The sequence below is a fragment of the Centrocercus urophasianus genome, unplaced genomic scaffold (genome assembly GCF_019232065.1).
Source record: "Centrocercus urophasianus isolate 14NV4802_14NV808 unplaced genomic scaffold, USGS_Curo_1.0 seq_12, whole genome shotgun sequence".
Lineage (NCBI taxonomy): Eukaryota > Metazoa > Chordata > Aves > Galliformes > Phasianidae > Centrocercus > Centrocercus urophasianus.
The window spans coordinates 43,169,155-43,194,299 of NW_024884364.1; the positions used below are offsets into that span (position 1 = coordinate 43,169,155).

The window sequence follows — 25,145 nt, forward strand, 5'->3', positions numbered from 1 at the left end:
TTTTTTTTTTTTTTTTTTTTTTTTTTTTTTTTTTTTTTCCCCCAATCTTGACACGTAAAGAGCATCTGGAAACTGTGTGGTTTTCTTCTTCCTTTTTTACATTTGTGCATTTTGTTCATGGTTTTTTTCTCTTTGCCTTTTCTTTTTCCTCTTGGTCCTGGAAAAGATAGGGAATGCTTGACAAGTGTGAAAATGTGTAACAGTTGTTTTCTGTGTAGTGGTAACTTTATATACATTGAATTACTTATAGCATTTTTTATTTTTTTCTAGAGCTGAAAGAGGAAAATGACTGACTTACCAGTATTTTGAGTGGGTATTTTTCCTGTGAACGCTTTCAGTAGAGTTGAAAGCAAGCTTGTACTCTAGCTAGACAAGTAACACTGAATATCTTGACTGGTTCTGAATTTCTCTTCCCTGTTGATTGAAATTGGGCTTCTTTAGGGAATAGATGCTTTTAAGATGTTGATTCAGTTTTATGGGACTATTCAGAGTGAGTTTTATCTTTGCCTTAGGTCCTTATCTCCAGCATTTAGGAGTCCAGAGCACCACAGGCAAAGGCACGCTCATGTTAATTATGACTGTGAATATAAAAGCTTTCGTAAGGACCTAAAGAAACCTATGACTTGGAGAACAGATGATGAAAAATACGAACAAAGCAATTCCAGGTTTGCACCTCATGGAAATAACCACCAGAGAATGTATGAACGTAGGTCACCTTCACCAAACCTGAAGAGAATTCCCATGGAAGATGCTTACAGCCATAAGCCCTACAGAACACATTCATCGGAAAGAACTGAAGGCAATAGGAGATGTCAGTTACCACCAAAATACTCAGAAATACCATATAAGGAGCACAGTCGGTCATTTTACCATTACAAAATGGAAGAAAGATACACATTTGAGCACTACAAAGTCACTGGAAATGAAAAAGGAATTAAACCTTTTCACAGACCGTTAGGGGCTTCATGTAAATTTGAAAGAAAATGGCATGAAGATGACTTGAGGCACCAGAGATTACATGAAGAGAAGTATGGTCAGTCACCCAGAAGAGTTTCTGATGAATTTACGTCAAGGAGCTCTTTACAGAAGAGGTATAGGAATAAAATAATTAAAACCTGGGTATTGTGGTGTAAAGCCTCAAGTGAAAGTCTGTTTTCATTATAGTTGAAGATAACCACCTTGAAACACGTTTGCCACTTTGTAGTTTAATTATGGGCGACTGGTAATAGTGAAGTATTTGTCTTTTAAGTAAATCATATTGATGGCTAGAGTATGAAAGGATAATATTTCCCTCTTAAGAGCCCCTGCACATCCGTACCTTGGCGTGAGGGATTATGGGTTAACTTGCCACGCATTCTGCTGTCCAACATTCTTCACATATAAGTTCTCGCTTTCTTCTCTAGTGCAAGTGTAAATTGCTTTATGTCAACACAGGTATCCTGAAGATCACGATTACAGAGAATATGGGCACACGTCTAAAAGGGCTAAAGAAATGGAGAGGTATGACGGTGGAGAAGTAGCAAGAAATTCCAAGTGGAAGCAAGAGCGTTCTTTTTCACCCTACCAAGAAAAGGAGGAGCAAAGAAATCTGAGTGCCCAGTCTCACCGGTCGACTGAAAGGGAGTACTCGGAGGGATCTGTCACAAAGATAGCCTATGAATACAATCACAAACGGCGCAGGCACCTGGATGGGGAAAAGCCTTTCACAGATGATAGAGCTCAGAAGTATGCGAAGCAGGAAGATCAGAAATACGGATCTTCTAAGGGTGCCTGGAATAGCAAAAAGTTAGATTACTTTAGTGGTGGAAGAGCGAGACAGACTGAAGAAGGGCATGTTGAAGTCCCTCCTAAATATAGTTCAAAGAAGGGCTGCAATGCTTGCGTTAACTCTTCTAAAATGGATGCTGATCTGAGACCCTTTAAAAACAAGCAGAAGGAAAGAGTAAGGAAAGAAGGGGAACTCAGGAGAAAAGGAGATTCTTCCAGTAGCCAGCATGATTCAAGTCATACTGTTTCAGATGTGAAAGTGTCAGATGTCAACTGTAGGAGGGAACATCTCACAATCAAAGTGGACATGAAGAAAACGGTGAACAGGTACAGGTATTTGTTTCCCCTCATCTGTTCCTTATTCCAGCCTGCTTTCAGTTTATGAATATCAAAGGAAAGCCGTGTTTCCTTAGGAAGTAACAAGGACAAACTAAGGTTGTACCTTTGTAATTTTGCTTTGTTTAAAGCATTAACTTGCAGGCTGGAAACTCACTGCCTGTTGCTGTTTACAAAAAACAACCAAAACCGGAAAAGAATCGCCCAAAAAAAGCCTAGTTAATCTCATGGGAGTCTGGTAGCAAGTGGAAAGAACAGAGCAGATAAGAGCAGTACAAACTGTAAATAAAGTTGCTTATTATGAGTAAATGTGTTAAGTTTATTCAAAACGGACAAAATCAGAAAAGTTGAATCCTGTTCTTTGTTCTGGAATATAATGACTTTTTTGACTTCCTGAGGAGTTCCTCATTTCTTTTGAAAACTAGCTAACTTTTAAATTGCATAAATCTCAGGTACACATTCAGATGTTTAAGATGAAGTCCAGTAAAGCTGTCAAAAAACGAAATCCCTGGGTTATATTATTTAGTATTGCAGCAAATGATGTAACAATCTTTTGGAGCCTCAGAACTGAGAAGTAATGGAGTATGTCTCTATCTCGTGTATAGTACTTCTGGTTGTCTTCAGCATTCCTGTTGTCAACTCAATTGGAAAAAAGGGTTAATGTGGCAGCCTAAGTGAAGAACACATTGTAAAGACTAAGCAGCTTGCTTTGTATATTTGCAGGCTTTTCTGGTTAATTGACTACCTGCTGTAGGTGAGGGTAATGGCAGTAATCTCTTTTGGAAGCTGTTCAGTCCTCATTTAAAAGGTATTTTACTTCTCTCAAGCAAAACATCTCTGCCAGTTTTTTTTCCCAATATTTCAGAAAATATGTAATACAGTGAAGAGTTGTGAAGACAAGTTCACTGTCCCCATGTAAGGGGTTAATATGAAAGACTGAGGAAAGGGAACAATTCTTTCTTCCTAAGTGATAAAGCAAGGAAAAACGTTAATTCTTGCCGCTTATTTTTGGAAGCCTGTGGGATGATTTCTACATGTAGTAGTTTCTTGCTGCTATTCTTCAAAGTCATGCACAGTGCATGTAATAATTATTTACAGACTGAAAAGCTGCAGTCAATGTAGTAGTTTACTTGATGTGCAGGTTTGCCTTTGCAACAACAACAAAGACATTAGCAGAGACTAAATGGCTAATTTTGGAGAAGCTGATGACTGACAGTATTCATGCTGCCTACTTCAGGCATTTAACAAACACATGACTTAAAATGGCCGAGCTGAGAAGAATACATTCTTTATAAGCCTAGAGAGAAGTTAGGCAATTCAAATCATCTGTAATAAATACCTAAACGGAGATTGTTTGGATTCACTGAAAGGCATTTACTGAAGACAGATAGCTGACTCCTGGGACTTGCTGGAGGCTGGTTCTGGTGCAATCTTTATATGAAATTCTACTTTCTTTTGAAATACAGATTAGGCAGGTGCATTATCACTTTGCAGAATGGACAGCAAAGTCTTTGTCCTAAAAGTTTTACATGGAATATTTGAGTTCTCAACTTGTTTCCAAATGAGAAGTACTTTTATTGCACCAAGAACAGCAGAAATTTTAATGCCAGCTTCCTTGTGAAAATAGTTCTAACAAAGCAGTGCTACCATTTGATTTATGCATCTCTTTAGAGTGAGTAAAACCTGACAAAAATACGCTACACACATTCCTAAGTTCACATGCTGTTACTGAGAACATGTCGCACTGAGTTCAAGTGATACAGTTTTCAAAGATGCAGAGATTTTAGCATTTGGGTACTGTTGAAAATGTTAGTTTTTTTTTATAACAGACACATAACTGCCTCCCAGTGCTACACTGAAAAGGATACAAGTCTTCATATATCTATCTTACTTGACAGATGTGTTAAGTTTAAAACTTACAAATTTTGTATCACACGTCACTGAAACAAGGATTCCCAAAAGTGTAGTTAGAGCTGTTCATCTTACAGCTTACAGTTTGGTTGTTTTGTTTTGTTTTGTTTTTTTAATTAAAAAAAAAAAAAAAAATCAATTGCATGGCTTTTATCTTTAAAACAAACTTCTTATTTTGTCTTGTTCTACTTCTTTGTTTGAAATTTTCAAGTATTCTTTGAAAATGAGTATCTCCAAATGTTTGTTTTAGGTCTGCTTCTAGTCATACTGCAGACAGACAGATGTCACATGATCTGGTTGCTGTTGGCAGGAAAAATGAAAACTTTCATCCAGTGTTCGAGCACATGGAATCTGTAGCACGAGGTGTCGAGAGCGACCCGTCGCGAGAATTTACTCAGGAAATAATCACAATTATCCATCAAATTAAAGGTGGCTGTAGTATTTGGGGTATATGTGTGTATTTATGTATTTACCATTACTATAAAAGAAATAATGAGTTAGGCATGCTGCCCTTGTAAATATCAGGTGTTAGGTTTCATTTGTTTTCGTGTCATTCGTTGAAGGAGAATGTAGGTTGAAGAGCTGAAGTGGTTGGATGGAGCACTTTGGTTAGAAGGTCTTGCTCCTTATTTAGAGGTTACTGTAGGCTGTGAACGTAGAAGGGATTTCATGGAAGTGCTTGAGGTTAAACTGCATTTTTAACAAGTGAGGAGGGTTAGGGGGGAAAATAAAGCTTTGTTGTAGTCACAACGTTTTAGTTACATATAGTTCCTGTAATTTTTCAGATGATTTTCTAGACTTGTGTCACATGTAGTGCAGAACTTTATTTGTTGCTTCTAGTAGTTGCCATGATGGAACTGATAAACAGTTAACTTTCTTCAGCTTAATCTTACTAAGAGGGCTGTCTGAGTTGAGCTGGCCTAATCTCTCGTTTGGGAACATTAAGCTACAAGTGGAAATAGTTTGGAATTTAATCTCAGAAGTTGTCATGGTGTCCTTAGCAGTTAATCTTTTGAAAGATAGTATTTCCCACAACACACTTGAAATAGTGCGCTTAAACATTCTTGTATTTAATGTCTTTGCACAGCAAATTATTTTACATCATCCGACATAACTCTGCATGAACGGTTCTCAAAAATCCAGGATAAACCAATTCCAAATATGAATGAAGTTAAAAGAAGTTTGGATCCAGAAATTCACAGGTAATTGGTGCGCTTCTGCCTTAATTTTTTTGCATCAAGGTAGTTAATCTTCAGTAGGCTTTACATTACATAGCTGGAGTTGTTTGTTTTTTTCACTGACTCTAAACTATCTGTACGTAATCTGCAAAGATTCTGTAGTTGGTTAATAATGTTTTATATTGATGCTGCTTATTCTTGTGTGGGTTTGCTGTTTCAGGAGGATTGACATGTCTTTAGCAGAACTTCAGAACAAACGAACTGTCCCATCAGAATCTCCTCAGGTATTCATTTTTTTTTTTATAGTTCAGTGAAGTTACATAGGTGTAACTAACACTTTTCTGCTTTCTATTGAAAAGCTACTCTTACATGCTTTGAAGACCGCTAGCAATTCTGTTTTAAAAGGAATGCACGTGACTGTATTTACATATATTAAACGTACTTCCATTACTGTGGTAAGTAGAGTGCAGATGTGTTCTAGAATAACTGGAGCGTGGTTATTGCTACTGCTTGAACTATTTATTCTTATTTAATGTAAATACTGAGTGGGCAACTGACATGGATTCTAATTTCTGTCTGAGATTGGAAAAACCCTTAATATTTATCCTGTGATGTTAGATTGGCCCAACGTACAGAATGCAGTTCTATACTGAACGCAGTCCTAATCCCTGCTTTTATCCAGGGGCATGGGATTTTGTTTCCCCCTTACAAACTGCACTTACTTTGATTTGGTTTCCTGTTGTTTTTCTGTGGTGCTAATGTGTGGAGGTACAACTTAATTAAGAAGAGTAGACTTTCTTAAGATTTACTGTAGTTTGTGAATATTTTTTTTATTGTCAGCTTTATGTAGAGCAGTTATTTAGCTGAAATTCCAGCTTTCTGTTCGCTGCTGTTCAGAAATGTGTAAGGAGACAGATGGTGGGAGAAGGTAATTGTCAGGGAGTAGCTACTGTTATTGTTTTGGACTTCGGATTCTTGGGTTGATGCACAGCTGTCCTGTGTCTATTTGGTTGGTCAACAAGATTACTGAATAAAACCCTTGAAGGACAAATAAAGTCAATATTTCCTTATTACAAGCTAACTTGGCACCAACCCTTCCTCTTAAATAGAACATCATAAGAGTTTTAGAAGATCCAAATGATCTACGGCATGATATAGAAAGGAGAAGAAAAGAGAGACTGAAGAATGAAGATGAGAGAGCATTTCATACGGATGGTACAGCTCCAAGGTAATTAGCTAATAATAATCACATTTGCCTAAGCTTGTTCTTCTCTTGTACATTTAATTTTATCGATGCTTTTGCAGTTGCATTCAAATCTGTTGTGATTTTCTTTTGAAGTTTGACTTCAGTTGTGACATGTGTCAGTAAAATTTCAAGCTTCCTATGTAATGGTGTATTATGTTGGTAGAGGTTATTTTTCTACTACTACTTCATTGGTATTTTGTAGTTTCATAATAATGATTCAGAACGAATGCATTCTTGTGCTCCTCGGGGTGTTTGTGGTATCGTGGAATGTCAGCAAACAGAATTTGTTTGTTTGTTTTAATTTTATTAATTAACATTAAACTCTGGAATAGCTTTTTACTTCTCTGAATTCCTGCAGCAGGTCTGCTAAAGATGTGTGGCCCTGAGGTGTTTGCTAACCTCAGTCATCCTATTTTTGCTTTTGATGTTAAGATTACACGAATGGCTTATTTGTGTTAGAAGCGTTGATTGAAGAGTTGCCAGAGTGTAATGAAATGCATCTACACTGTAGTCACGTTTTGCAGATACATGAATATATTGCTAATTGTCCATTTTAAACAGTTTATAATGGCAAATGGTGACAATATGTGCATATTTAGGAAAATTGACTAGTAAAACTGTAAAAAAAAAAAAAAAAAAAAAAAAAAAAGAGAGAGAAAAATCCTGTGTTTGAAATTGTTTAGATAAAAAGATGAAAGTTGTCAAAGGAAAAATAAAATCAAATTATTGGACTGTTGCCTATAGCCTTATACTTGCTTGATGCTGTATCTTCAGTATGTGTTTGGCTCAGTTGTCTGGTAAGGCTTTTTTTTGCTACTTCTGCGGTTACTAACTTGCTTTACCTTCTATATATACTAGTTACAGTGGGAAGCTCGGGTTTTTTTATGAAGCGTGGCTGTCCTTGAGCTTGATGGAGGCTGGAGGACACTTACACTTGTAGTGCTGATGGCTAATGCATTTGCAGGCTGAGGGCAGTAATGGAAGATGGATAGCACCTTCCTGAAAAGCAGGCTTTTTTTTCACAGTTCGCATATGAGATCTTGGCAATGCTTAATCAGCTAGCCCATTCTGCCTTCTTTTGGCCTTTTTTATTATACGTGTTATAGTTCTGGGAACTATAAATTTTGGCTTCTAGTCATTACTTTTCATGGTATACATACGTTTTATTTATTGGTTGTGGATGTATCAGTAATTAGCAGTGTGCTCAGTAACAAACAAAACCAAAAAAACCCGAAGTCAGAGCTTTGTTGTACTAACTGAAGGGATAACAAGCATATTCTAGCATCTGGATATTTATCAGAGCTTCTATCTGGTTTGGAATTGGTGAGATGAGAAGTTGTGTGCGACTTTGAAGGTAGCACAATCTAAAAAACCACTGAAATACAAAAAGTGAGCGTGTCAGCCAGCAGAGGGCAGTGTTAGCCAGGCGTGGAGGTGTAGCTGTGGGAGTCGGGGAAACTTGTTTTAAAAAGTGAGGCTTTGAAAAAGACAGAAGTCACCATTTGTTATCATTGCATAAGAAAATGGAGTTTACTGTGTGATTGTGTGTAACTTGGACTTCTCTTTAGCCAGAGCACTAGTCATTTATCAAATATCTTAGATTAAGATTACATGAAAGCTGTCATTTTACCATTTCTAAGTGGTACCAATGTTAAAGTAAGGTCATTTAAAATTAAACTTTTGTTTAATTTTAATTTTTATTAAAAAATTAATTTTTTAAAAATTAATTTTTAATTTTTTGTGTTGCTGTATTACGGTTCTGGATTTTAATTGTTCTCTCTGGAATTATTCTCTCAGGAATCAGCAAAGCTGCAGTTTTTCAAGATTACAGAACTCTCAACTTGATGGCTTCCAAAAGCCCATGAGGTTCATTAAGCCACCTTTCAGGAAATTTATTGGGAAACCTCTCCTGGTAAGCTTGAATCTGGAAGTAGTTGTTTCTGTGTTGTTTTTTTTTTTTTTCCTTCATAATTCATTTCCTGCTGCACTTTTTTGGGCTGATATGGCTAACGATCTGTGAACTCTTGCCTTTTAATTTCCATGTGAGTCTTTATCTTTACACTTGATCAATGATTAAAAAAGAAAATGGTTCTACAACAGTAATTCCTCAGGCATCTTTTGCAGTGCAGAATAGTTCAAGAGAGCTAAAATAACTTTTATGACCAAGTGCTGGTAAAAGAATATCTTTTTTACTTTTGAACATCTCTAGAGTATTGCTGTTGTGTTTTATTACCTCACAGGGAAGTTGCCAGGAATGTGTCTCTTCAGAAAGCTAGTTTAGGTTGGGTGTATTTACAGTGGAAGCAGTATTTTTTGGGGAGTGGGGAGATTAGGTGCTCAACTTTAGACTTCTAATTGAGTAGCATGAACAGGCTGGACTAACTTAGGGTTCATAATAATTTAGTAGAGTTAGTTGATTTTAAGATGTTCCAGTAAATAGTACAAATTTATTTTATGAAGCTACAGCAGTGTAAGTTCCTGAATGCTGCATTTCTCCTGCTTTATAATATGTACGTGATCTAAACCACAAACTAGAAGGCATTTTTACTGAGCAAGTAACTTGAAGTAATATGGAATATCTTGGGAAGGGGAAATGGGAGGTAGTTGTCATCAGTCCAGGGGGAAGATCAGAATCTTATGTCAGTAGCACTTGCAGAATGGTTCAAGTCAAAAGAGGTCTCTGAGGGTCATCTGGTCCAACTTCCTCCTTAAGCAGGTTGTCTGGGGCCATGTCCAGCATTGTTACTGTAACAGTGTTTCTCCTCAGGAGGGAAGTTCTGAAATATCTTGTTTTTGTTGTTGTTGGTTTTGTTTTGTTTTTAAGAAAGAAACTGTACATGAGACTGCAGAAATGCCTGAAATTATATTCCTAAGGATGAAATATTTTACTTGGAATAGTTTGTCTGTGTTGATACAAAGTTTATCAGAGCTAACTTGAGCACTTGATCTGTCTTAGGGCTCTCTCTTTGTAATGTACTTAATACTGAAATTGAGAAGGCAGTTAATGTTCAGTTGAAATAAATGTTTACTCCTTTTGGAAAACTTTCTGAATGAGTGCAGTTTTGTTTTGAAGCGCTTGTGCTTGTGTAATAGGACTTGTGCAGCTGCCCATGTTGATTTGTACCATAAAATTCTAAAACATCTTTTGTGGCTGGTGCTAAGAAGGGGGAGACTAAGGTAAAAACTGTCAGTTCTTCTATGTTGTAATTCATAGCCTATGGATAGGCTTCCAGAAGACCATCAAAGGTCCATCAAAAACAGTTTTTATGTAGTTAGAGTAGTGACTGTCATTGGAGGATAGCTGCTTGGCGGGTGTAAATGCAAAATGACTCAGCACAACAATATTAAAAGTAAAAACAACAAACAAGCCTGAAGACCAAGATTGAAGCCCTGTAAACATGTAGTAATACCTCCTTAACTAATATAGTAAGTGCAAAATGATGCTAGATGTTAATTTGGAATAGAGACTGAGTTTGAACTGTTGAAGATTCAGGAAGACTTCACTTTGACATCTAGTAGCAAACTAGATGCAATTTTAAAAATAGCTTTAATGTTCCTGAGAAGCAATACATTGCACTGAGGAACTTCCCAATTCAGAACAGCAGTAGCTGAGAAAGCATAGGTATTAAAAATGCAAAAGATGACTCTCCATGAAGTCAGCCATACACGAGTTAATTTGCCATCTGCATGCATCAGTAGAATGACCCAGTACTCACCACTTGGCATAGGGGCTTTATGGACATCTTGCATATATGTCTGGAGTGTACTGATCGATGCTTTCTAATTGCATCTTCTTGTCTGTTTTTGTTCTTCGTTTTTGCTCTATTCTTACTCTGCTCCTTTTGTTTTCCTTTTTATCTACTCTGTTAAATGCTGAAGTGATGCAGAAAGAACGCAATCTTGTCCTGGGTAGAAAAGATAAATAATACAGCTGAGTCTCATACCTGAGATGACGTAAATAGTTCAGCTACCTAACCTGGCTCCAATGCTGTGGCATTTCCTGTTGTGTGCAGACAAGCTATGTGAGATTGGTGCTTATAGATGGCTTTTCTTGAAGTAGTTCTTGAGGACTGGGTGGTATGGGAAAAGATCTTGGCAGTCCATAGCTCAAGCTTGATCTCCATACATGTGAGGTACTAGCACTGCTCTGCTGTTTATTGAGGGAGCTGAGAACTGGAGCAGTTTCAAAGTAGCCAACTGTAATTTCAGCCATACATTTAACTTGTGAGGTGGGTAGTGCTTTTGTAATAAATTCAGAGCTGTGTGACTGTATCCACAACTGTTTGTGTTTTTTTCTTCAGAAATGTGATATTAATGGAGTTGAGAGCAGCTTTAAAAAAACAAAAAAAAACCAAAAAACAACGAATGGGAGCAAAGGTCTCTCGTAGTTGTTTTCTCCAAGAAAGCAAATATTTGGAATTTGCAAGTCAGTCTTGTTTTGGAATAGAAGTTTAGATGTGAACACTGTTGTAAACTGTTCTAATGTAAATGTTAGAAAGCGTAAGGCTTTAATGACTAAAAGGCAGTGCACAGAGAGGAGTGCAGTGGATTTAAGAAATAGTTTGTTGAGGCACCAGAACATTGGTGTTGGGCCAGCCACATTTATTAAACAGGAAACAAATAGGAAGTGTGCTAAAATAAGCTTATATGAGTGGGGCACGGGAATGCATGAAAATACTGAGGAAGGGACTGAAACTTAAGCAAGAGCTAAGATAATAGTTATTGGATAAGAAAGTACTCAGTGGTTTAGCTCTTTCTTACAGATACTTGAGTGGAAATTGTTTCAGTTAATTCCAGGCACAGCTCACCAGTTTTTGTGGAAAGCTGTTCTGTACTGCAGGAGAGAGATTTATTATACAATGTTAGTTTATTTGAGACAAATGAGAGTTCTTAAGTTTTTCTTAAAATGTATTTAAAGCTGTTTTAGTTACGTTGGGGAAAGAAAAAAGGAATTCAGTAGTGCTGGGACACTTCTGTGGCCTTCAAGACTACTTTCACAGGGAACAGGGGAAAAGTGCATTTGGCCAAGAGTTCATTAGCAATTCAGTTCTGTCTTCATTAGATGAATATAGTGTAGCATGTATCAGTGTGTAATACTTGTCAATACTTGTATGCAATGATGGGGGAAAATGATACTTTAGCTGAATGGATCCTGTCATGGGAAAAGCTGGAAAAGATGAAAGAACACAGTATCTGGAGGGAGTGCTCTGTTTTATGCAACCATGGCTGTTTGCCTTCTGCTTTCAGTGTGCTAACACAACAGTTTTGATACCACTTGTCCATGCCACTTGTCCTTAAGGTCAGGTATGTTTCTGTGGCTAGCAATTCTTCTCCGATATGCTACTGTATAATACAAATTTGGAAGCAGAATATTTGGAGGGCCAATGCAATTGTCTGGTTGCTGTGGTGGTATGTAGAGTAGTGATGCTTGTGTTTGTGGTAAATGCTCTAATAGTGACCATATGCTAACCAGGAGTATCCAGAGTACTAATCTTGCTCTTATTCCTGACTCAAGGGATGACTGCTAGAGCAGTCTATTACACATGCTATGTGCTAATTGAGGCATGTGTTCTGAAGGGACAGGGTTGTAGAGCCTTCACTGAAGAAATCCAAGCAGGTAACAACCCAAGAGGACGATATTCCAACACGATGGTTTGTGGGATGGTTTGGGTTTGGTGGGCTCTGCTGTCGCTATAGCCAGCCTGTACTCCAGGCCCTTTGCTTCTCTGTTGGTGCTTTCAGACAGTGTCTTTGTGTCAAAATCACAAGGCTGAAAGGACTTTAATATATGTTAATATAACCTGGAAACTGTTTTCCTTTGTAATGTAATAATGTTAAGCTAATAACTTTGCTATCTGTTTTCGAACTAGAATTCTTACTATTCTTCAAGAACAAATGATACTTTCCCGCATAGACATGTTAGAGGACGCCTTGAGAACACAGGTCCCATCAGGAGACACTTTAAGGTACAGACCAGCTTTTATCAGAAGTGTGTTGTATAAACTGTGATTTTGATCCTCTTGAGTTTGGTAAAGAAATGCAGATTTGAAGGGTATCAAATGTGAAAAGTAGTAGCAGTGTGGCCTAATTGTTTCTGCTGACATAATGGGAGGAAAGAGGGCTGGCAGTGGATTGAGCTGAGTTATTCAGTATTCTATCCATACAGCTGAAATAAAAATAAACATCCAACTAGATTTATTTATGTCAAGAAAAAAAAACTTTCTCATTTTATCCTTTAAAGTTACCCGTACTTGCTATTTAACAAGTGTACTCTCAGGAGAAAAACAGCACAGAATAGTATTGATCCTTCTTGTTCTAAAGATAGTGAAGTTGAAGTAAGGCTGTGTTGGCTTAGCTCAGCGGCTAGCACTTTGGATGACAATTTGAAGAGTAGAAGGGCTCTTCTGCCCCCTCAGACTAAATATAAGGGAACTGTTGGGGAAAAAAAGGCAGTCAGTCTGCCAGAAAGCTAAGCTAATACTATCAAAAAGGGCTCACTATTCTGCTGTTTAAAGAACCAATGAAACAGAAAAAACTTTCAAGCTGAAGCTTAACAAGTTAAAAATGTTAGCGTGCATAACTCCATCTTAACACAGAAAGGTGTCATAGTCTCTTATTCAGTATTCTTTCCTATCCCCTCCATGTGGCCTTTTTATAAGGGATGAGTGGTTATTCACCACTATCTCTTTGAGGTTATGTTGGTAGATTATTCAAAGCAGTTTTCAATTTCCTTTATTTTACATCAGCACTGAATTCTGCTGAGGACTGTGCAAACATAAGTCTGCTTAAACTGCCATTACCTTTATATATGAAACTGAACATTGCTGTATCCAGAGATTGGTTCCATACTGCTTTAATATCTGTTGAGAAGATAGCATTTTCACTGGTATTGTGGTTTCTATATGTGTATAGCACATTATTACTACCATGGAAACAGCATTGCTGATTTGATTTCATCAGTGTTCTTACATTTCATTTCCTCTTGCATAACTTAAAGGATTTTTCCTGCCTATGCTGTTGCTGAAACCTGCTTCAGGAAGGTGATTTGACACTCAAGAGCCTTCCTTGGCTGAATATTAAAAATACACTGAATTCTTCTTCCTGATTAATAAAATTGGAGAGTCCTAACCTAATTAAAAAAAAAAAAAAAAGAGGAGGGGAGTTATTAGCATATATGGTCTTGCAAAAAGTTTAACATTCTACAGAAAAAAATACTTTAGAGCATCAGTTTCGTAAGAGATCCAAAGAAATCTTACACAGATTAAAAGATCTTTTCTGTGAAAAGACTTTAAAATGTTGACTGTGATTCCTTTCAGTAGGTACTGTATGTATGATTATCTTCTGAACTAAACTTCATTCTGTAATTTACACAGTCCTGTGTGTTAATGGCTTGCTCACTCTCCCACCTCCAGCAGCACTAGGGAAGAGGGGGAGCGAAAACAATGGCCTGGGTTGAATGTGGAGGTTGGTGGAACAGCCTCTGGAGGGAGGGATTGGAGACTCATGATTCTTGAGGTCCCTTTCAACCTGTGCCATTCCGTGATGCTGTGGAAATCATCTAGTTTCAACCCCCCTGCTGGGTGCAGGGTTGCCAACCATGAGACAAGGCTGCCCAGAGCCATGTCCAGCCTGGCCTTGAATACCTCCAAGGATGGGGCATCCACAACCTCCTTGGGCAACCTGTTGCAGTGCGTCACCAGTCAAGTGAAGGAAAGATGAAGGAAAAAGGAATGATGCAAAGGCAATTGCTTACCGTATCCCACAGGGAGACTGATGCTCAGCCAGCCTCCAGGCAGCGGCTTTCCTCAGTATTCTTACTGAGCATGAGCATGGAAATCCTTTGGTCAGTGTGGGTAAGTTGTCCTGACTATCCAGGCTGTGTCCCTTCCCAGTGTCTTGCCTGGCCAGCTTGTTGGGAGCTAGGCTGAAGGAAGAGAGAGTAGTAATGCTGTGCAGATACTGTTCAGCTGCAGCCAGAAACACTGCTGTGTTGTCTGTGCTGTGTCAGTCACCAATTGAAACCATGGTCCGGTGCGGACTGCTGTGAAGAAAATTGACTCTGCCCTAGCCAGACACAGTACAGTGTTAACATATTAGCTCTTACAGACTTCTCAGAGCTTGAAAGCCACTGGTTCATAGACAGCATGAGTAGCATTGATTATAAAATGGTCCTGATGTAATATTAGATGTCACTTCAGTTTGTTTTTTTCCTGAGGCTGAAATGTAGTTGTTTTTCATTCACCTTCATTCACACCATTAGATTATCTCATTTTACTCTCTACTGTGTGTGACTGCAGTTACCTATGCACCAAGTATCTGATCTGTTAACTGTTTCTGCGTCTGATTCTGCCCTGCTAATAGTACTTCTGTACCTCGTTCTCCCTGCTTGTGTAGATGCTTGTGTTGAAACTGAAGTGTACGTATAATCTCGCTGTCAGTATCTTGCACCTTTTCTTCCTTTCTTATTTGTTCTGGTCCTTTGCTGCTCGCTGTGCAAATGCAGCAGCAGACCTCTGAGGCCCCCTTGGTAGCCTCCTGTGTCAGAACAGAGAACCGCAGCAGCTGTGGGAGAAATGAGGACCTCTGCTGTTAACTGTGTTCACTGGCTTAATATAGCATTGCAAACGCCCTTCAGCTTCCCCTATGGTAGGCGTGTATCTGCTTAAGGTATTTACTTGCACCTAATTATATTGTGATTGGACTCTGATGGCTTTTCAGTAAAGGGGTGAGATAGCATTTAGTAGCCTTCTCCAAGTATGTCCTTTGCCTACCAGCATCATGAGAGTAACGCTGGGGAACTGATGGGGCCAGCTTCATGTTATCTCTACATATTAGGTGGCTGAAGTGATTTTCTTAGAATAACAGAAACTGTATTTGCATTGAGTAACCTCTGTTCTGTGCAGTCCTTAGCTGTTCTTCAGCTACACCATGGAGAAACTGGTACCAAACTTATCACAACCTCAGAGCATGTGATTTTTCTTGAAGTGATCCTTACTCCGTCAAAAGGAGACTGACTTCACCAGAGCAATTAGGTCATGCTCAAGAAAGGCTCTTTTTCTGTTGTTTAATTCTGTCTTACTTTAAATCTGTTTGTAAAGTGTGACAGCTATTTTATATCAACATAATGTTTCCTTTTTATGTAAGAACTTTTTTTTTTTTTTTTTTACTCTACATGGGGTGAAAAAGCTTTAAAGGGTGAACATCTACAGGAATTTTTTTCTGTTACTGTCACATTTGAAAACTTTAATCTGCATTATTGGAAAATCAGGCAAAATTACAGTGAACCTTTCTGAGACTTCATAGCTTGTTCTGTTGGAGACTGGAGTGCTTAATTATAAACAGATTTTTATCCTTTTAGCTGCTGCTGTCAGTGTTGGTCTTCCTATATTGCTATTTCTGTGAATTTATAATTCCCTCACCAGTAAGCTCTGTTACATTTGTTCCCATGCTAGGTTAGCATACAGTATTTCAGTTGGGGGGTGATAAAAGAACAGATTAAGGGAAGTAATTCTGTGGTCTTATGGTGTGAGGATACATGATAAATAGTCATGCTAACTTCTACTTAGCATAACTTTTTTAGGTTCAACACATTTGCCTGCTGCAGGCCTGTATCAGTGAATTTGATAGCAAGTAAGGTGCTTTTTTTTTCTTTTGTTGTTGTTTTCCTTTTAGCAATTCCTGTTTTTCTGTAACAGTGACCATTTCAGATGTTTTAAACAGCGAATGTAACAAGGTAGCTGGTGTTCTAAAGAACAGCAAGCTGTAAATAAGGAAGAGGCTCAGTATTTGCTATTGCATGTTCTTGTTCAATACTGTCGGTTTTGTGTGTATATACAACTGTGAATGGCAGCTATTGAGTTTTGGTGCCCTCATTCTGCACTTTTTTCCTCCCTTTCCCTACTGTTACAGAGCAACTTTGCAGATGGCCGTTTGCAATCCCATTATAAATCAGGCTTAGTACAGAAGGGTTTATATATTCAAGCTAAGTACCAGCGGTTACGTTCTGTTGGTGTAAGGGGGTTTACCACTAATAAATACAGAGATGGATTTCTGAGGAAAGAAAAGGTGAGTTGGTTTAGTTTCTTCTTCACTAAGTGCTTTTATGAAAATGTGAATATTCAAATTGTCCACTACGGTTTTTATATCCCCATGGAATAGCTCAGATGGGATACTTTGGAACATTGCCTGTAAAAGCACAAGGAGGCACACTTGATTTTGCACTTATTTCCTTCATGGATATTTGTTTGAGCTGTGCTGTGAGGTTCTGTGATGATTTCCAATATTCTCTTCTTGGTCTGCTTTCTTATTGATGAGAGAAAGTGGACTTCTGTTAAAAATGTTAGATCGTCTTAAGACTACAGTTCTAAATTAACATGAAGAGTATTGATACACTTTTTGATTAAGTTTATGTTTCTGTTCCTCATTGTGTTATCTTACATTCATCATGTGCCTTAAAGTGCTGTTCTGAATAAAGCATCCTGTATGGTGCATGGTGCCTGAGTAAAATGCTTTGACAAACTCAGGCTGAAAAACTCCAGCACATCTATCTTACACCTTTTGATTTGCAGTGTGTGTGAGACAGTGATAATACAGAAGTGCAGAAGAACTTCTGAACTGTGTAAAATGTTACAGCTTTTGGGAGTAGAAGTGGTTAAAGCACTCTCAATCCTTTATTAGAATTGGTCAAGTGTAATTAGAGTTGGGTAGGGCTACTCATGGCATCAGAATTGAATTAGATGACCTGCACAGCCCTTTCCAGTTGTGTGTTCCTTTGAGAATGTTAGTTTTGTAATTCTCTGTGTCCGTACAAGTAAATACACTTGCATAATAAGCATTAGTGGTTGGATTAGAGTTGAGTTTTTAGAGTGCAGAAACATTAATAGGTTCTTAGAGCCGTTTTAAAAAAAGCAAAGTTACCAGTCTGGTAGAAGAATGAAGAAAGTGGAAAAATAAGCAACAAAACCAATAAGCAAAGACTCAAAGAAAACTAAACATGTTAAAGAGGTTGCTTCTTGCTAAAATATACTGGTGAGTTGTTTGTAAATTGGTATGGACTCAAATAAATATGGCAGAAGGGCAAATGGAATGGGAATTAATGGGAAACAAGTGTGGAAAGGTTTTTTCCAAAAAGTATAGATCTGGAAAATGGGCATAAAGTGCCATAACCTAATTTTGTTGTAGTGAGCTTCCCTCCCCCCCCATTAATTTCCAATGCTGTTCTGTAATTGGATATTAAGGTTCTTGTCTGGAGCTTATTAGAATAATCTTAATAAAATCTGGCTCTTGGTGATTATGATTTCAAATAGAGAAATAAGATCTGAATATTGATTTTTGGCTGAGGAGGAAATTGAGTATCACTGATGTCAAAGAAACCTTTCAGAATGACAGCCATTTTTTTTTTTTTTAAACATGCTGATTGATGGTTGGGTAATTCTTTAAAAACAGAATTTAAAACATTCCTTAGATTGTAGATTGTATCCCTTATTTTGTATAGTGTAATAATTACACCTCAAGACTAGTTAAACTGGTGAGAACGCCTTTGATTTACTTCACTCTTTTGAAATAATTATGCATATGCATCCTTTAAGGCACAGTCTTTACAATTGATTGCTTTTTGAATCCCTAACTAAAAGAATTTATGTTACTATAATGATATGGTATTTATAAGAAAGTTGGGGGCTTATTTTTTTTTTTTTGCTGTTAGCAATCTGACAGTAACGATTGCTTTCTTTCTCTTTGTAGGGAAATTTAAATACTGGGACAGAAACCTGAACTAAGCTCTGATCCTGAAGTTGAAACGTGAAACACAGAAAAGGGAACATCTGTTCACTTTTTTGACAACTTTGTCCAGACCTAAATTGGGATAAAGGAACTAACCCTGTAACTTTCTTGATTAAAAAATAACTTTATTTTTTGGTAGGAGAATGCTGCAGAACTTTTTTACGGTTTTCATAATTGCTTTTAAACTACAGTATTCAATGGAAATGTTGTAGTATGTACCTTTAGTTCCTTTTGCATACCGGTCTCGAGTAAAGAAGTCACTGAAGGGAGTCTTATTTATTGATTACTTTTTCTCCAAGCATGATGTTACAGATGGAACTTGAGTTGTTATACCCAGAGGTTTATATGTTCAAAGTTTATTGCTTATGTAATAAAAAAGGAAAACAAACAAACAAAAAGTGCCTGAATTGTTTGGTAATAGCACATAGCTCAGGATTAGCCAAGAAAGAAATGACCTGGTAGGTTGCGCAATAGATCTTACACCTCTGTTCAGTCCTTTCCATAAAACAATATTCTGTATTCATTGGAGTTTCATAATATTCTTGGGTTTCTGAGATGTATATACATTTGTGAAGTGTTAAGACTGCTGAGACAATTTTTGGTATTTGATGAACATGAATGGCAGCAGGCAGGTATGCAGTGTTCTGTAGCAGTAGTCTGTAACTGCACTGAAGGCATGCTTGGGTTTGTTATGGGGTTAGTTGGTCTGTATTCAAACTTACTGTCTCATAGGTTTGCGGGGTTTTTTTATGTATGGCATTCTTGACGAAGCCATGTGTTCTTTCATCTTGTCATAAATGATTTGGTGGCTTCTTGAATTCTGAAATTGGGGCCTGAAGTGTTTAGTTGCAAGGGAAAAAAAAAAAAACCAACAAAACAAGAAATGTAAGTTTTTTATAAGCATGTATTTTAACAAAGCTGTTCATAATTGAAACTGCTTTAAATGCAGATAGCTTGTAACTTTGTTCAAAATCCCAGTAATTCTCCAAAGCTTACAGTGCTTCAGAGGAGAACGTATTGTTATGCTGTATGCAGAATTTAAATAGCTCGACATGTTTTTCAGCAGCTATAAACAATATTGTGCTTATTTCCTGTTTATAGCTTTGCCTTAATATAATATATATAGTAGGGTTGTGTACATGTATTACAGATTTCTTCACTTTTTTATTACAGGTAAATTGAAGATGTGTAAGAAGTAGTTTTCAGATAACGTCCTTATTTGTTTTAAGGAAACATTTTTCCATAATTTCTGGGACAGTGTTAGCTGTAGGGAATGCAGGCTAGGCTCTATGATGGATAACAGATCAGAATTCTGGTCGTGGGTAGGGGTAGGTTCAGAGAAAAGGATATTTGTCTTTTGGTGGAAAGTCAGAATGTGACTTTTTTCTTTGCATGATTTCTTTGTTGTGGTTTTTTTTTTCTTTTTTTCTCCACAGTGCTTCCAGTAGAGGAGTTATTTGTTGGAAGCATAGGTAATGGCTCAGAGCAGCTAAAATAGTGTCACTTAATCTTAAATCATGGTATGTACTGCTTAGTGTTCATAGAAAATAAGTAGGCGGGAAGTGTGCCAGATTCATTGATGCTATGGTGATTCAACAATAACACCAGATGGTATAAGTTTCTAAAACTCGAGTTTTCAGTTGAAATAATTAATAAGTGATTCAACTAGTATTTGAGTAACTTTCTGACATACAAATTCAAAATGCGAAGTTAAAGGAAAAGAATTTCTTGATGTGCAGGAAGTTAGCTGGTTCCGTTTGATCAGAAATACTTGTGATGCTGTCGCTGATGAACCCAACTATAAAATCATCCTGTGTGGATTTACCAGCAAGTGGAAATTGAAGCAACAAATTGAGCCAACCCAAAGCAAATAAGGAGTCGCCGTGTTCGTTAAGCAGCCCAGTGTTGGGAAGTGCTGCGAGTACCACTGCAGATGGGTGCAGGTTCACCCTGAAGCCAACAAGTTTTTCCACGCTGCTCCTGAACACGTTAAGCATTGTAAAACGCAGGTGAAACCATACATGATACAGGACAAACTACTGAAGCTATCATGTCTTACTTTGCAGGATACTACTGTTTCTGTGAGCTTCCTTTTTTGTTCTTCCTAAAGCCTGGAAGAGAGTTTGTTGTTGAGCCCAATGGGAGAAGTGGATATGTGAAGAAACTTGTGGCATGTCAGTTTTGCTAAGGTTGTCTAGAAATAATGCTGAAGTAGTCAGACTTCAGCCAGTTAATGCTGCTTTTATTTTTTATTTTAATATGAAAACCAGGTTTAAGAGTGCAAATGCCTCCAGTTTTGTGCTTTATTTTACTTGTGCACAACTAGTTTTAGTACTTTGTGTCTAGTTTCTTCAATATAGGTTGTTATTTCTGTAACTGTAAGCAACGTATTACCATATGATATCCGATTATTATATCTGTAACTGTAAGCAACATATTACCAATGTGGTATCTTTTAATATGTTTACTGATTTTTATTTTATTCACCTCATCCCCACATTGGTCCCGAGATGAATGTCATATGATGAAATGTAGTTCCTGTTTCAGTTGCTTTAGCTTTTTTGTGAGGAGCTTCCATCTGCTGAAATCACATTCTTTACCAGTAACTTTGCTTTACTAATCAGATTTGTACAGAAATTTAATTCAGCGATTGAGTTAGGTGCCAGAGGGAACCTAACTGTCTGGTCTGCAACTTACTGTGCTTTGAATCTTTAGCTGGAGACTTACATCTGTATGCTCACACGAGTAATTGGCTCATTTTTTCTTTCAGCATAGGAAAGTTCTGTTGTACTGACAGAATGGTTAGTTGAGAAAAATATATTGAAATTACTGATTGGTTTGTGAGAGGGCTCAAGTTGAGAAAACGAGTGTTAAGAAGAAGTTCAGTTTACTTGAATAATTTGGTGCCTTTCTATATTGTGACTACATTGTAGAAAATGCCCTCTGTACAAAGACTTAAATAATGTTCTGATTATTGCATTATTTCTAATATGAGCATGGACTGAGTAGAGTTGTTAATGTAACTGCTTACTTTTAACTATGTGAGTAATCCTCTGCTCCAAAGGAAAAATGTTCCTTGTATTAGTGAAGCTGGTCACTGCATTTACATTGGAAAGGCAAGTCAAGAATATGATTGTCTAAGAGCTAGTTAGCTTTGTTTTATAAATGTGAATTGCCTTTCTGTTAGTTGACTTGAAATGACCGCTGAATGCTTGTCATGTTCTCAGTTGTTCACATGTGAAATGTTTTTTTTCTTTTCATGGCTATCCAAAATACAGTCAATGAACATGATTAGTCTTCCTTATAAGTGTCGTAAGTTGTGAATTTAGTGTTAATGCTGCTGATCAGTTTAATCTCTATATTGATTGATTGGGTTAAATCCTCATTTTATAATTCTTAGCTTATATGTGGTGATCAAGTCAAGAAAATTCTGGGGCTAGTAAGCAACACATCATGAAGTATGTATAAGTCTGCCTTAACTCTAATAATGACTTAAATGATTCATATCACCTTATCTGATGCATTTAGGTGGTCCTGAGACCTCAATGTGATTGTCAAAGCTCAAGTACCCAATAGCAGGAGGTGGGAGCAAATTCAGCTGATAGCCAGTTGTGATAATAGCTTACCTGCTGCTTTCTCTCACGGGGCCTTGGGGTGAAATGCTGATTTTTCTTTGTGTGAACTTCCTTTAAGAGCAAAATAAATTTAAAAAATCACACTTCTGGGCATTATGGAACTCTGGGTTTTCAAAAGATGATTGTTTGTTGTGTTTCAGAAGGTCTTTCTCTGCCATGTCTAGGAAATTGATAGTGAAAATTGGTTGGAGAAGATGATTAAAGATTTTAGCAAAGATTAAGCTATGGAGATCTGATTTCTCAGCCTTCTCGCTTTTAGAAGACTTGTAAGCAGAGGGAGATTCTTCAACTTCCTTCTTTACTGAAGAAATCTTTTCCCATACACTTCAGAAATATGCCTCTTGCTTTTCTTCAGGCATCTGAACAGCCACCTCTCCAGGAGAGTTCTCTAAAAGAAAGGCTTCAGACTTGCATCCTAACGAATCTGCAAGAACTGGATGTTTCTCTACAAATCTGGCCCTTGACAGACTTCGTTCCACTGCGGCAGGGTTTGAAGATCAGAGTTTCATCTTACAGGAGGGAGGGGAAGGAAATAAAAGCCATTTCAGGATTGTTGTAAGCCTACTTGTAACACTTAACTCCTTTGTAGATAGGGAGGATGGTAGTGAACGTTTAAACGTGTTCTGTTTTAAGCTTGGTGAACGTATTTTTTCAGCTGAGGTCTGAGACTGCTATTGTTGCAATACCTGCCCCCTCCTTGTCCTTTCTTTGCCTTGATGTTGTTTTGGTGGAGGGTGTTCTCAGTAGGTATTTAGCCCCGTGGTTTAATAGTTTTATGCTGCCTGCCACTTTAATATGGTTTTCCTCTGTTCGCTGCTCTAAATTTTGTCAAAGTCTCACATCTTTTTAATATTTCATTTTCTGTAAATAATGTAGTAGATGGCTTTTATTTTGTGACTGGCTCCTTGTGTTTTTGTTGTTGAAGGAAGAGATAGAGGGGAAGCAGTTGTTTTTGGTTCGCTTTTCATGGAATAAAAAAAAAAAACCACCGTATTGAATATTTTAAGAATAGCAGGGCTAGTTTTTTTTCCTTTTTTAGCAACTGAATGAGAATGTGGACTAATGCCCATTTCTAAGGAATATATTCAAGTTCACCTTATTTATACTGTAGCTTTCTCCTCCATTAGGACCTTCTAATGAGTGTATGTGCGTGTGTGTATACATATGCACAAATAATATGATCAGAAACCTTTAATGGAATCATTCGTAAGCGTGGATTTAAAAGAAGAAAAAAAATAACCTTTTTAAACTATTAAACTACTGAAGATGGAATTAAATGCAAAAGCATTTTGTGTGTAGTCTCTGGAGTCCACAACTGTGCTTCTGACAATGTTATTCCATACCTAGATCTCATGTTGATAAGTACATATTAAGATGTAGGTATGTTTATATGTATGTTTAATATAGTTTCTATAAAATCAATGTAAATTTTGTTTCTACTGATAATAAATGTTGTAACAAAATTTCTACTTACAAATACATCCAGTGATTGGATTCAGTAGTTCATTAATATTTAGTATCATTTTCAGAGTATTTTACATGATCTGGGTAGCCATTGGAATGTTATAAATAATGTGCTTCTGTAGTTTCATCTGTTGTTACTTCAGAAGTTTGAAGCTTTGATCTACTTTTTAGGTATGGAGTTTTGGTTAAAAGAAGCTCTCTGCCTGCAGACACTGAATGTGCAAAACAAGTTTGGGGAGGGGGTGGAGGCAAGCACTTGCTTGGCTGACTTCACCAAAGGCTTCACCAAATATTACATTTAGTAAACTAGTGTGCACTCCTAAGAACTTCAGTAATACAGCCTCAGTGCCGGATAAGAATAACCATGTTATCTCTTAATACTAGGGTTCCTTAGCAAATGGGAACAGAAATGAGGTGTTTTCTTCCAGAATAAAACAACCTTACCTCCCGTTGTTCACCTAAACTCGTCATAAATAAATCTACATATAGATTGGTTTAACTTCTGATGTGGTTTCTAACCTTTAAGAAAACGGATTTTCACTTTATGTGTGGTAACTGTACAGCGGTGTGGAGAAGTTGGGGTAGGTACTGTTCCTCTTTTCGCTTGGAGAAAAATGTTTCTGTAATTCGTAGGGGCTGCAGTAGTGATGCTTCTCAGCTTTTAGTTGATGGCCTTCAACAGTGCATGTGTCTGATTGTGTTCTGTAGTGCATGTCAGTTTAGATGTTACACACTTTCAGCAATACCACTTCTAAAATACTAGTGTTCCCTAAGTAATTCCATAGCAGCTCTTTTCTAAATGCTGTAAGGTCTCGTTAAGATAAGGTACTTAAAGAATGCACGTATGTTGCAATGTTACTTGGCTTGGGAATAGTGGGAAACTACTATGAAAGTACTATGGTGGCTTATCATTTTTTTTCCACTTTCCAGAACAGGATGCTTCACTGTGTTACTGCTTGACTTGATATGAAAGCTATCAAACTCCTACGCTTCAATTTTCAGTGTTAGCTTCCTCAAAGCTGAGTTGGATTTGGGTCTCTGGTTGAGATTATCCATGAAGACTGCTTCATTGTATGCATTGTAACATGGAGTTGGAAATTTCTCTTTTTGTAACTTACCAATTTTACCAGCAGCCCTGAAGAGTGCCTCTAGAAATAGAGCTACCAAATGTACCAAATTTTTCAGTTACACTTATTCAACCACCTTAATCTACACAGCTGGAGGACTGCACGGCCAAACTTTATACACGTTTGGTGTGCTAACAATAGGTTTAGGTTAAAACTTTTTCTCCCAAAGAGAAGGGAGGCGCTGGAATGGGCTGCCTGGGGAGGTGGGGAGGTGGTGGAGTCACTGTCCCTGGTGGTGTTCAAGAGGATGTCTGGATGAGGAGCTATGAGATACGGTTTAGTAGCTTAGTGGTAGTAATGGTGATAGGATGGTTGGACTAGATGATCTCTTAGGTCCTTTCCAACTTTGTGGTTCTATGAATATCTTGATTCCTCTCAAACCTGGTTCCATTACTTCTACTTAATGAGATGTGGTACTTGGTTCTGATAAACTTGACCACTGTATGTGAAGCTAGCTGAAACTGTCAAGTAAAAGCTGACACTTTCCCTTTAGTTAGCTTTGTCAACTGAAGTCAATGCTGTCATTCTTTCAGATAATGAAAGCTGAAGTCCCGACGTTCACCACCGTCACGAATCAAAGGAGAGTAGATTTCCGTACCTTAAACCTTCCTTTCCCTTGTGCCTTTCTAACGTCCAGCAGCCCTTACTCAAAATAACCTCTCCTTGCTCTGCCTCTCATACCGTTTTCATCCTCTCCACG

General features: G+C 37.5%; 1 protein-coding gene across 8 annotated transcripts in view; it reads left to right on the plus strand.

Moving 5' to 3' along the window:
• BCLAF3 (BCLAF1 and THRAP3 family member 3) overlaps window positions 1-23,817 on the plus strand; it is a 34,015-nt gene extending 10,198 nt beyond the window's left edge. For 2 of the 8 annotated variants that reach the window (XM_042809814.1, XM_042809815.1), the window contains exons 3-13: window positions 513-1,091; window positions 1,435-2,100; window positions 4,265-4,443; window positions 5,102-5,216; window positions 5,413-5,476; window positions 5,552-5,647; window positions 6,302-6,420; window positions 8,236-8,350; window positions 12,309-12,404; window positions 16,348-16,503; window positions 18,181-23,817. In XM_042809814.1, the coding sequence (XP_042665748.1) occupies window positions 513-1,091; window positions 1,435-2,100; window positions 4,265-4,443; window positions 5,102-5,216; window positions 5,413-5,476; window positions 5,552-5,647; window positions 6,302-6,420; window positions 8,236-8,350; window positions 12,309-12,404; window positions 16,348-16,503; window positions 18,181-18,210 (2,215 nt within the window). In that variant the 3' untranslated portion in view covers window positions 18,211-23,817. The remainder of the gene's footprint in view (window positions 1-512; window positions 1,092-1,434; window positions 2,101-4,264; window positions 4,444-5,101; window positions 5,217-5,412; window positions 5,477-5,551; window positions 5,648-6,301; window positions 6,421-8,235; window positions 8,351-12,308; window positions 12,405-16,347; window positions 16,504-18,180) is intronic. The other 6 variants (XM_042809818.1, XM_042809816.1, XM_042809819.1 and 3 more) reach the window with 6 other exon arrangements.
• Window positions 23,818-25,145: the final 1,328 nt, after the last annotated feature.